The 13075-nt window shown below is 42.0% G+C and overlaps 1 protein-coding gene across 13 annotated transcripts in view; it reads right to left on the bottom strand.

The window, feature by feature from the left end:
• TSPOAP1 (TSPO associated protein 1) overlaps nt 1–13075 on the bottom strand; it is a 125081-nt gene that overhangs the window by 80965 nt on the left and 31041 nt on the right. The window contains exon 1 of one of the 13 annotated variants that reach the window (XM_075594555.1): nt 12970–13075. This exon is cut by the window's right edge and continues 1033 nt beyond it. The exons of the other annotated variants lie outside the window; for them this stretch is intronic. Within the exon in view, the coding sequence (XP_075450670.1) occupies nt 12970–13075 (106 nt within the window). The remainder of the gene's footprint in view (nt 1–12969) is intronic. 13 annotated transcript variants of the gene reach the window in all.

The raw sequence follows: 13075 nt of genomic DNA, 5'->3' as shown, positions 1-13075 counted from the left end.
ACAAACGAAGAAGCAGTGTCCCAACACCAGCTAATACAGTACTGTACCAATTCGCTTTTTAAAGCTTTGTATTGTGAGTACCCATTTACTCCACTCTAAACTTGATATTACTTATTATAGGCTAAAGCTGGTACATTCCAGGCATTATTGAAATCCCTGCTCTCTCATTGGATAACGCCCGTAAATTTTAATCAATCAGTAACGGCCTGGAATTTTTGGCACGTTGCCAAGTTTTTCAGCCAATCAGCTTTCAGTTCTCATTCACAAAGAGTGAAATTAGCTCTCAGACAGGGGAGGTGATTGGACAAGAGGCAGCAGCAAGGCACTGACTCCTCCCCCACCCTGCCTGCAGAGAGCTCTGCACAGCAGAGTGATGGGAAAGGTTTGTGTGTCTGCTGGGTGTGTTTTGTGGGTGTAAAGGGGGCCAGCAGTGTTTTATTGGTGTGTGTGTGTCTTCTGTGAGTGTGTGTTTTGTGGGTGTTGAGGGGGCAGTAGAGTCTGTTTTGTTTGTGTGTGTCTGCTGTGTGTGTTTTGAGGGTGTAGAGGGGGGGGGGCTGCAGTGTGTCTTCAGTGTGGGTTTTGTGGGTAGAGGACGGGTGCAGAGTGTTTTGTTGGTGTGTGTGTCTGCAGTGTGTGGGTTTACAGGGGGCTGCAGTGGGTGTAGAGAGGGGGCTGCTGGTGTGTGTTTTGTGGATGTAGAGCTGGCAGAGCCTGTTGGTTTATGTGTGTCTGCAGTGTGTGTTTTGTGGGTGCAGAGAGGGGCTGCAATGTGTGTCTTCAGTATGTGTTTTGTGAGTGGAGGAGGGGTGCAGAGTGTTTTGGTGCAGTGTTTTGTGTGTGTGTGTGTGTGTGCGTGCGTGTGTCTGTAGTGTGTGGGCTTACAGGTGGGCTGCTGGTGTGTGTTTTGCGGATGTAGAGGGAGCAGCAGTCTGTTCTGTTTGTGTGTCTGCAGTGTGTTTTGTGGTGTAGAGGGGGCAGGTGTGTGTGTGTCAGTGGGTGTACATGGTGGAGGAGGGCTACATTGGCCAGTAATGCCCTGTTCTTCAGGGATTATTACTTAATTAAATTGACCTGCACCATGGATATGGTCTCTCTTGCGCTTATGTTCTAGGAGGTAACACACACACAATTTTCCAGTAGTCTTGTGAAGAAAGTCATTTGTGTAAATATGATGTTGAATATTGAAACGTTACAGTATTAAAGACTGATATTCACTAAATGAATAACATCTTTTTGATAGCAAGCTTAGGTCCTTGAGTATTCGTTAACAATTATATGAATTAATTTGCAACTTCCAATTTTATAAAAAATAATTCTCAGCAGTACAGTATATATTTAGGAATCGAAAAAATATCTATATTTCTGGAAAATAGCCAATTTGTAAGCCAAAATGTTTTTTGTTTGTTTTTTTAACACGATCTGAATGGGTGCTAGAGATAGGAGTAAGATGAAGACAGATGAAATGTGTTTTTTCCATATTTCCCCAGCATGATCAGAGACACAGCTGGGGAAATGTGAGATCGACTCAATCACAACAGCACAGAGCATTCTGTATGCAGGAACCAACTTCATTACTGTCAGACAATCAAGGTAGCAGCTCACAGATAATGCCCACCCCTGCTGTGAGCTACAATAGGGGGGTGTAAATTACTGGATGTTTGACAAAGGCATCAAACAACAATACCTTGTAATGTTTAAAAATGGGAAGAGAGGGAATTGAAGGAGGGCAAGTTAGTATAACTTCTAATGCTGTTTAATATGTACTAACATTATTCTATTTAGTTGTTCTTTTAAAATAAAAAGAGCATTTTGGATGGTGATTTTACGGCTTTTGGGAGGACCCTTCAGTAAGGCTGCGGCCCCACTTTAATATAGCTTAGTACTTGAAATTGTTGTTTTACCAGCTTCTTAAACAAAAACACAAGGCAGAGGAGTCTGCCGCTTATAGATCAAGAACATTACTGTAAAAATGCTGAGTGACGTTTGGAAGATCTACTATGTTGACTGGTTTTCCCTAGAGGTGCTTCAAGGGCAGTGGGGAGAGGCAGAACAGTCAGGCATCCATGTACAATAGACAATTTCAATCATCCTTTTGGGAGGTCCACTGAAAGGCTGGAAGCATATAACAATGCTCAGGTTTGGTTCCTTCTACAGTGTGTACAATTTTCAGAAAAGAAAGATTGTGAATTTTTGTTTTTATTGTGCTCAGACTTATGAGCAGGCTCTTTAAAATTTCCATTAAGGGGGTTCGCGCGCACGTGACGTCACGCAAGCTAAGGAAGCTCATGTGCACATCGCCAACATATTTAACTATAACCCCCGATCGCCGCACTGATCGGTCCCGCGGGACACTCTAGAGGCCGGGGCAACCAGTGGGGATGGCTAACAAGGGAACCCCGATCTCACCTGCTGGCAGCCAGCGGTGCCTGAAAAGACAAAAACAAAGATGGCGCCGCCGAGCTCAGCGCACGCTCGGTAAATAAAGGAGAGAGGCAATCTGCAGGACCGGAGGGGGATAGCCCATATAGAAAAGCAACCCTTAGAAACTCTGCAGAGAAGGCCATAGCAGAGGAGGGGTCAGGGAGGGGATCTGCTTCCAACAGTGAGCTGGATATGGCTGTGGGTGACACAATAATCACAAAGCAGGACCTCCAGATTATGCTCAGAGAAATGCAAGCACGCTTTCAGTCAGCTCTGGATAGAGCTTTAAGGGAATTTAAAACAGAAGTTTCCTTACTGGCTAAAAGAACTACGGAGCTTGAAGATTCTTCAATTAATAAGATTATTTTTAAAGAAATTAAGGTCCTGCGTCTCAATGACGAGATAAGAGCTATGAGGGACGGCATAGACAACCTGGAGAACAAGGAGAGGAGGTAGAATCTACGAATCCGTCATTTCCCCCGAGTCGATGACTGCAGAAGCCCTCCAGCCATATCTTAAGAGACTTATGTCAATTGACACCCAGTTACAAGATGGCGTTCTTTTGATGGATAGAGACTTAGGTCCGAGATTTGATGACCCTGCAAGAAGCAGAGATGTAGTTCTGAGACTCCACCAATATGCAACTAAGGAAAGGATTATAAAAGACTGCAGAAACAGAGGCTCCATTGAATTTGAAAACAACTCCATCCAGATTTTCCAGCAGCTGTCCAGGGTGACAATTGAGAGGAAGAGAGGGCTGCGACCTATAACGGTGGTACTCCAGGAAAAGGGTATTCGTTACCGGTGGGCCTTTCCGATCCGCCTGGTGGTAAACCCTGAAGGCAGACAGATTTCGATCCACTACCCCGAGGAATCAGCATCTTTTTTGTCGCACTGGGTCTGACCCCCAGGAATGGATCGGGCCAGCATCAAAGACCTCGAGAAGACAACACGGATGATGACCGATCAGCTGAGGGTGCGGTTGCCTGAAGATAAAATATTTAAGACTGACTGTGATATTGAGGGACACTTGTCGGGTTCGCGGCCATCTCCTTGACTAACGATTCGGCAGCCAACGGCAACCCAGGGATGTAAAGCTATATTTGTTTTAGATTTTCTCTCCGCTTTTCTCCCTGTCTCCCTCTATATTTTTTCGAATCTAACGATCGAAAGCCCCGGCGATGGGTGAGGGGGCTTTGGCCCAAAGACTTGGAAAGGGTGGGGGCCTTTTGTTTTTAGAAACAGGGGACACCAAACCTCACGGAGAAGTCAAGAGCAATAAAAAATGTCATGTTAATAGACATTGAACACTTAGAGATAAAATAGGAAACCAGGTTTTTATATTTGTATTCCTACCCGTGAAGCCTATCCTTATAAGCGCTCGTTAACATGAAAAAGTTTTATATGTTTATCTGTCCCACAGTTGTCAGGGATTAAGATGTCTTGTAGGCCATTTTATATTCTGTGAAGGTGCGATCAGGGGAGTGTGAGCAGATAGAGGTGGGGTGTGCAGGTTCTGGGAGCCCTGCATGCCCAACGTCAGGTCACCCCCAGTAGGGCCATATGCTCGCCAGGCCACATAGGGTCTGGCCGCAAATCTGGGATGAGTGGCTGGTTACACTCATCTTACATTATAGTTTAATTTCTGTCTTTTTTGTTTTTTCCCCAAGTCCCCAGAGGGGGAAAATCCCTTCCCTTCAGTTTTTATCCCCATTTGTTTCCTACAACCATTAAAGTCTTTAATTCACAACTTTCACATGAGAGAGAGAGAGAGAGATACGACATCGGAAATGACTAGTCAAGTTTCATTGAAGTTAGTATCACTTAATGTTATAGGTATTAACAGTAATGGTTAAACATAGACTGACCCTAAAACAATTCAGGAACTTGGAAGCAGATATTGTTTTCTTGCAAGAGAAACAAGCCCCCAAACAATTTCAGCGGGACATACCCTATAGCATTCTACTCTTCTTTTACTAGCAAAAAAAGAGGGGTTGCGATACTGATTAAACGGGACAGTAATAATAGTTCCAGCACTCACTGACTAGTAAAATAAATCTCAAGAGTAGGTAATTGCCAAATCAAAAAAAGATATTTAATGTCAATACAAGTCAAATCCACGGAGCGATGTGACCAACACAAAAGCGTCTAAAATACATACTGCAAAAAAACATAGTATGCAAAAAACAGAATATCACACAATGGGAGGTGGGGGTGGGGTGGAGGGAGAAACAAGGGGGGGGGCAAAAAATGGGGATAAGCAGGGGGGGCAACGTTTCGGGGACAAACCACTTCGTCAGGCCCGTTCCCTCAGGACCCCAAAAGGGGACACAGAGGTACTTCCCTTCCCCAAAGTCCCAACACAATGAAACAGCAACCCTAGCAGATTAAGCACACAAAGCACCTCTAAGTAATCTATCTAAGAGTATGACAAAGAAAAAGTAGAGAGAATATAACTAGGGGTGACCCTTGCTGCAGGAGAGGAGAAGTGCTTATGATTATGCTTGATGTCTTATACCCTGTGGTCTGATTTCACACTAGTTATATTTTCTCTACTTTTTCTTTGTCATACTCTTAGATTGATTACTTAGGGGTGCTTTGTGTGCTTAATCTGCTAGGGTTGCTGTTTCATTGTGTTGGGGCTTTGGGGAAGGGAAGTACCTCTGTGTCCCCTTTTGGGGTCCTGAGGGAACGGGCCTGAGGAAGGGGTTTGTCCCCGAAACGTTGCCCCCCTGCTTATCCCCATTTTTTGCCCCCCCCCCCTTGTTTCGCCCTCCACCCCACCCCCACCTCCCATTGTGTGATATTCTGTTTCTTGTATACTATGTTTTTTTGCAGTATGTATTTTAGACGCTTTTGTGTTGGTCACATCGCTCCGTGGATTTGACTTGTGTTGACATTAAATATCTTTTTTTGATTTGGCAATTACCTACTCTTGAGATTTATTCTACTAGTCAGTGAGTGCTGGAACTGTTATTACTGTTTTGTAATTATTTAGGAGGAATTGGGTCCTTCTTTTTGTTCCTTTATTTGCACCCTGCAACCTGCATGAGATTATCTTATTTTTTGAGTGCTGTCTATTACTTGTTTTCTTTGATTAAACGGGACATTCCAGTCCAGGTATTGGAGGTTGAGAGATCAAGGGGAGAGGTCCCTAGTTCACGGCTTCTCTCAGGCCAACATATCACGTTAGTGAATATATACGCACCCAACGAGGGACAACGACTTTTTAAGGGAAACACTGGAATCCATGGAAGCTAGCCAAGAGCAACTGCTGATATTGGGTGGTGATTTTAATATGGTACCAGACCCGGATGTAGATAAGTCCTCCCACTCAGATCAAGCCCACTGCTATGACATAGTGTAGCCAAGAAATTTAGACTGCTACTTAAAGAATATGGTTTATGGGATGCTTGGCATAGTTCACATAAAGGTCAGAGGGATTACTCCTTTTATTCATCCCACGATTCGTACTCCAGAATTGACAATATATTTGTATCCCCGGGTATCCTGGAGGTATTGATCCACTCAGATATAGGGCCTGTCACGTGATCAGACCATGCCCCGGTTGCTAGGACTCAATCATTCCATTGGAGGATGAACGACTCATTACTGAATTACCCAGAGATTAGCTCACAAATTGGAGACTCCCTTAAAAATTAATTCCATATCAACAATGGCTCTGTAGAATCAACATCAACACTATGGGAGGCACATAAGGCCACAATCAGAGGACAGCTCATCTCAATGGCATTACACAGAAAGAGAACAAAAATAGAAAATCAAAACATTTTACAGAAAAAAAATTGTAAAATTAGAGCAATCCAAAAAAATCCAGTGAGAAAAATGTAAAAATCCTGACCCAGGCAAGGGAGGATCTTAAGAGGGCGCAATTGGAGGATGTAGAGAAAGCTCTTAAGTGGACCAAACAAACATATTATGATAAGGAAGATAAGGCAGACCGTTTTTTGGCTAATAAACTTAGAGGGATCAGGTCGAGAGCATTAGTTCCTGCTATTAGGTTAAAAGGGGGAGAAGTGACATATAACCCCTCAAAGATAGCAGAGGAATTCGCTAAATTTTATACAGATCTCTATAATCTCGACAATTCAACTCCGAATGCTAAAGTCCCAGACCTGACCCAGATTGAGGCCTAACTTAGAGATTGTAACCTCTCAAAACTATCGGAGGAAGACCACAAAGTTTTAAATGTAAAAATAACCCAGTTAGAGCTATTAAGGGCGGTTAGCTCATTGAAGCTGTCAAAGGCTCTGGGTCCAGATGGTTTCTCAAATCTGTATTACAAATATTTTACAGGAATCCTAGGACCATGTTAACTAGATTTATTCAATGATTTTCTTAGCGGAAAACAAATCCCCCCACAGATGACGAAAGCCAATATAGTGGTGATCCCTAAAGAGGGTAAGGACCCTTTATGTTGTGGTACCTACAGACCAATCTCTGCTCAATACAGATCTTAACATTTATAGTAAAATGTTGGCCAACAGGTTGAACCCAATACTCCCTAGATTCATCCATTATGACCAGGTAGGTTTTGTGAGTGAACGCCAGGCATCTGATAACACAAGGAAAATTATTAATGTGATAGATCAGAAACATAAATCTAAGGCCGCGCTTATAGTGCTGGCGACGGCGACGCAACCGATGACGTCACCCGTCGCCACCAACGAAAGTTATAATTAGTTTTTTAGCAACTGTTACCAGTGACGTCACTAAAGGGGAAGGGCCGCGCAATTTGATTGGTTTAGAGACAGTCACATGTGGCGACTGTCTCTAAAAAAATCAAATTTAGCCGGCTTCTAAATTTTCATTCGCGACCTCATTCCGTCGCGCTTACTATAAGCGCTTGCGACAGAGTCAATTGATTTGTTTTGGAGCGACATCGCATCGCCGTCGCAAGGCACTATAAGCGCAGCCTAAGACTAAAGTAATGTTGTTGAGCCTGGATGCGGAGAAGGTGTGTCATAGGATAAGATAGGATTTTTTAGATAGGATGTTGGAGGCATTTTGATTTTCAGGGGGGGGAGGTTTTACAAGGGGTTCAAGGCCTCTACCAGACGCCTTTGAAAATCCCGGGGGCGGGGGTGGGGTGGTGGGAGGGGAGAGGAATCTGATAACAATTAAGAACAGGACTAGACAGGGTTGCCCCTCTCTCCTCTTCTTTTTGCCCTGACAATTGAACCCCTTGCGGCAACAATCAGAGCTTCCCCAAATATACAAGGGATTCATATAAAAGATGAGTGTTAAAAATGATCACTTTTTGCAGATGATATCCATACTATAGCTAACTCATTGACATCTCTCCCGAATTTACAATTCGCTCTCTGGAGGTTTGGGGAATTGCCTGGGTATAAAGTTAATGTGGGAAAAACGGAAGCGCTAAATTTAATGTTAATGGAAAGGGAGGTCGACGTTCTTAACGACATTTTGACTATAGGTGGAAAAAGACCCATCTGAAGTATTTGGGGATATACCTGACAAAGTTGAAAAAAAAAGGACATTAAGGGGGGTCTGACGTAAACAGCTCTAGGATCTAAGCAGCCATTTTGTCTTACGTTTGTAAGTCTTGTGTCATTTTTTCTATGTGAAGAAATGTCTGTGGGAGCAAACGTGTGAACCAGAGAATGGAATGTTTTTCGCTCCTAGCTGATGTTTGTTGATCTTTCTAGTCCAATCAGCCACAAATGAAAGTGAAACAGGCCAGAAAATAATGAGAAGCCTCGTTAACGGTCTAAGATAAGTTCAGATTCTTACAGTGGAACTTTTTCTCATACTTTTATATGTCAGGTGACAGAACAGAAAACATCACATTTAACCCCATAATGATTTTTAGCTGACGTACATTTATTCAGTTTGTTTTGTATTACAAACTTACATCAGTTTTAGTATTGTTATGTATTACAGCAGGGGTGCGCAAACTGTGGGGCGCGACCCCCAGGGGGGGCGCGACACTGCCGACGGGGGGCGCGGGGTTTACAGAGGCCCCGCGCGCTTCCCGAAGGCACTTAAATTAAGTGCCGGGGGAGCTGCAGGGCCTCTGTAAACCTAACTTACCGTGGCTCCGGCGGCTTCCTCCCTGCGGCGCCATGGCAACGCGGCGTCAAAATGACGCTGCGAGGTCATGTGACGTCACGTTGCTATGGCAACGTGACGTCATTACGCCGGAGCGCGGGTAAGTTGGGGTTGGGGGGGGCGCGGGAGCGAGGGGACAGCCGTCAGGGGGGCGCAGGGAAAAAAGTTTGCGCCCCCCTGTATTACAAAATGATGTAATATTTAGTGACACGCAAGCCCCCCCATAAAGGGGTGGGAGCTTTAGTTTTTAGGTTATAAATGTATCTCATACTGTATTTTCTGGGGGGAGAGCTTTTGTTTTGAAGTTGTCTCCGCTGTGTGCACACTGAATAAACTAATTTGATAACTGAATATTTGTTGTAACATTTTTTACAGCTTTCACATACCTTACTAGGGACTACAACTCATTATATAAATATAACTATCCCAACCTTTTTCTAAGATTAGAAAAGATTTACAAGTTTGGAATTCTCACTATATTTCCTGGTTAGGGCGTATAACCGCGGTTAAGGTGAATATTCTCCCCAGACTATATTATTGCCAAACATTACCAATATCTGTCCCACATACAAATATAAAAGAAATCCAAAACCGTATTAGGCAATTTATTTGGAAACAAACAACCGAGAATAGCTAGGTCAATTATGCTAGGGTCTAAAGAGGGAGGGGGTCTAGCGGTTCCAAATATTCTAAAATATTATATAGCCTCTCATTTAAAACAAATAGTTTATTGGCACTCCTCGGGAGGGACCTATGCTTAGGTGGATCTCGAAAGCTCACTTAAATACCCGGTTGGTCTACCTACTCTGCTGTGGTCGAGCTCTAGGACTGGGCTTGGGAGACAGCATGAGCCGGCGGTAAATCGGGTTTACTCTGAAAATCTGGTAGTTAACAAAAAAGAAATACAAAGTTATGTCAACTCCATCTAGATTTACGCCCCTGTTCAGTAATCCAGGGATTTGATTTTGCTGGGGTTTCAGGGTCAGGACTTTGAAACCTGGAGACAGAGTGGAATTCTAGAGATGGGAGTTTTATTAGAAAAAGGTAAGTTAATGTCGTTTGAGGAACTGATGAGAAAATACGCTTTACATTGGACGGAGGTGTTTTAATATATGCAGGTCCGACATTTTGTGCGCCAGGGTTTTTATGAGGAGGAATTCCCTAAATATACACGATTTGAAGATTTATGCAAAATAAAAAAATATCAAAAGGGCCCAGATCCCATCCCTGTACCAAGGTTTAATCCCCCAAAAGGATACCCCAGCTCATAAATATATGGACCAGTGGGCTCTGGGTTTCCAGACGGAAATAACAAGGGAGGGCTAGAAAGATATATGGGATAATGTGGGCAAAACGACTATATTTACAGTTACAAAGGAGAATATTTACACAATGTTGTTACTCTGGTATTACATCCCCAAAAGGTTCAAGCAAATGTTTCCGCAGGCGACCGATAGATGTAGGAGGGGATACGGACAGATGGGAAACTTAGCACATATATGGGGGTTTCGCCCAGTCATGCAGACATACTGGACGATAGTTTTGAAATGAATAGAAAGTAATGGGAATCAAGGTTCCGCTAGACCCAATTTTAATTATTTTGGCTAAACCTATGGAAGATGTAAATCATTACTCAGCTAAATTAACTATGTATATATTAACGGCGGCTAGGTGCGCGGTAGCTGCAGCGTGGGAAAAGATATTGCCGCCCTCCAGAAGAGAGGTTATTAGAAGGGTTAACGATGTACAATTGATGGAGAGACTCCTCGTTTTTGAATCACACCACAAGGAAGTTTGATAGAGTCTGGGATCCCTGGGATATTGGATAGGGGTAAGGCCCCAATAGGTTAGAGGATTGGGGAGTGATTAGTGTAGGATATGTGGCTGATAAAAGGTAATAAAATCTTATAACATTTTGTATGATATGTAACGTGCTTGTTGTCATTGTAAGAATTCTGTCACAAAATAGTTGTTCCCTCCCCCCATCCCCTTTTTACTGTACCCTTTCCCTTCCCATTTATGTTTGAAAATCTTAATAAAAATATAAGTTTAAAAAAAAAACTTCCATTAAAAGCGAACACATCCTGGTTTACCTGTGGCAGTCCCAATTTACATTGGAAAAGCCCAGATCACTAAATATAGTATCGTACATATCATTTTCAGAAAAGCCCTTTACTATAGCTTGAATATACCGTTTACTCCAGGGGTTCTCATATCCAGTCCTCAAACCTCCCAACAGGATAAGTTTTAAGGATATCACAGCTTCAGCACAGGTGGCTCAGTCAAAGGCTCAGCCACCTGTGCTGAAGCTGGGATATTCCTAAAACCTGACCTGTTGGGGGGTCTTGAAGACTGGAGTTGAGAACCCCTGCTTTACTCCCTGATTGACTCTATTTCCAATATATTGCAGTGTCACGTATACCTGTTCCAGCTGAGCCTTCAAACAATATTAAGTTCACATATAAACACTGAACAAAGTTGAGACAGAGCCCCCGTTTGTGGTTTGTTTTGGTGCAGGTGAACCTGCATTATAGCTTTTGTTATGACAATTTCCAGAACCAAAATGTCTGTCCCTATTTAATTCAGTCAGAAGATACAAAGACCAGGTACAAAAGAGGGTCGTCTGCTCCCCTGAAATATTTATATTCAATTGGGAGAAATCTCATGAGATACTGTAAGGATCACCTTAACACCCAATTCCACAGAGAAAGCCAAACACTGGGGGTAGTTAAGTGAACAAAAACCAAACTAAAGAAGAGGTCCCATGTCAGTTCACAACTAGATTTAATACTTACAGAATTATAATTTTTTAGGTAACTTAACTAGGCTACGACTGTACTAAACAAAAAATAAATCCTTATTTTAATTGCACTTAGACACAGTAGGCACAAGTAGAATTCCATGGAAAGGAAACATAATGCCCTTGTATGCCAATTGCCATAACCTAGCTCTATCATGAAATAAAAATGTTGCCATGTATTATATTAATGTATTGCAGGTAGAATGTACGCAGTTAGAATACCAATGAGGTACTACATAAGAAAATTACATGCTGCAAAAGATAAAAACAGCCAAACAAAAAAAGTATGATACACTTAAGGAGAAGGGGACACTGGTCAAAATGAAAAATGCCTTTTATGACATTATGACAAAGCAGAAGACAGCGATTCTAGGAAAGTAGCCAGATAAACAACATTTTTCAACTGCAGCAACCCATCAAAAAATGTTCTTGAAATATAATTCAGAAAATCAAATTGATATTAAAAGCATTGCGCACTAATTTTATTGTTTATGTGTGTCCTCAGAAATCATAACAGCACAAATGTAATCATTAAGCAGGAAAACAATTATTTCCTATGATCGGTATCTGTTACCATGTTATCTACTCCCCAAACACCTAAAAACTACAAGCAGACATGAAAGCAAAGCCACCCAAAAAATCTATGCAGACATACAGTAATAAAGATTTGTTGAGAAAAATGTTTTAATCATAGGTTACACCATTACCATAGCCCTGTAATATATTCATTTTACAGTTAACTATAATGTAGGTTTAGAGAAAACCACGAAGCAAAGCACAAAGCTAATATATGGGTGTTGAGACATCTGCATTAATATAGTGATGACAATTTCAGGAAAAACAATGCCATGTCAGAACAATACAATGTTGGTCATTTATTACCGCCTATTTCCCTGTAAATTCATCCCCAGAAACACAAGTACAAACTAACCAAATGGTTAAAAACACCTGTACATACTGGGACTAAAAACTAAAGTGCTCACTTAGATTGTAAGCTCTTCGGGGCAGGGACTTCTTTTTCCTGTTACTTTTATGTGTCAAGCGCTTATTCCCACTGTGTGTTATATTATGTCACATGCATCACTGCTGTGAAACGCTATATGCATAAATGGCGCTATATAAATATAGATATAGATACTCAGTTTTTATTTGCCTCATTCATTTAACTAAATAAGCATTATGTTTAAAGTGTCAGCAAAGGTTTTACAATAATTGTTGACATATATTTCAAGTGTGTTTTACCAGAGAGGATATATTGAAAGGATATATGAGATTGAAACATTGCAAAAATAAATAGTGAAAAAGGAACAATGATAGATTTGTGTAAAGTAGAACACATTGCAGGTTTTGTATTTATTGAGGTGGCACACAAAACATAAAGAATAGACATACAAGCAAAACATACACAAAAAACACACAACACAAATGCCTCTGTGAAGCCTGGAATTACGCTCCTGGGAATACAGACGTGCATGTCTCTGCACTCAAAATAGCACATACTGTACGTCCAGCAATGAACTTAGAGCTATCCATGGTGCTGACATTGGAATGGCTGGTACAAATCTCATACAGCATCAGATGTTTCTGATAGTTTTATGCCGGATGGACAGACATACATTTCTCAATAGCATGGTTATAAAATATGGACTTCTTACCATATGGAATGCCTTACAGTTTTCAAGCTTCTCACACACAGTATCCACTGGTTTTAGAAAAGATTCAGTGCTACTCTGCTTAATCCCATTTTCCAGGGAGCAAGCT

Source organism: Ascaphus truei, chromosome 3, assembly GCF_040206685.1.
Source record: "Ascaphus truei isolate aAscTru1 chromosome 3, aAscTru1.hap1, whole genome shotgun sequence".
Classification (NCBI taxonomy): Eukaryota; Metazoa; Chordata; class Amphibia; order Anura; family Ascaphidae; genus Ascaphus; species Ascaphus truei.
This window is presented reverse-complemented; position numbering and strand designations above follow the sequence as displayed.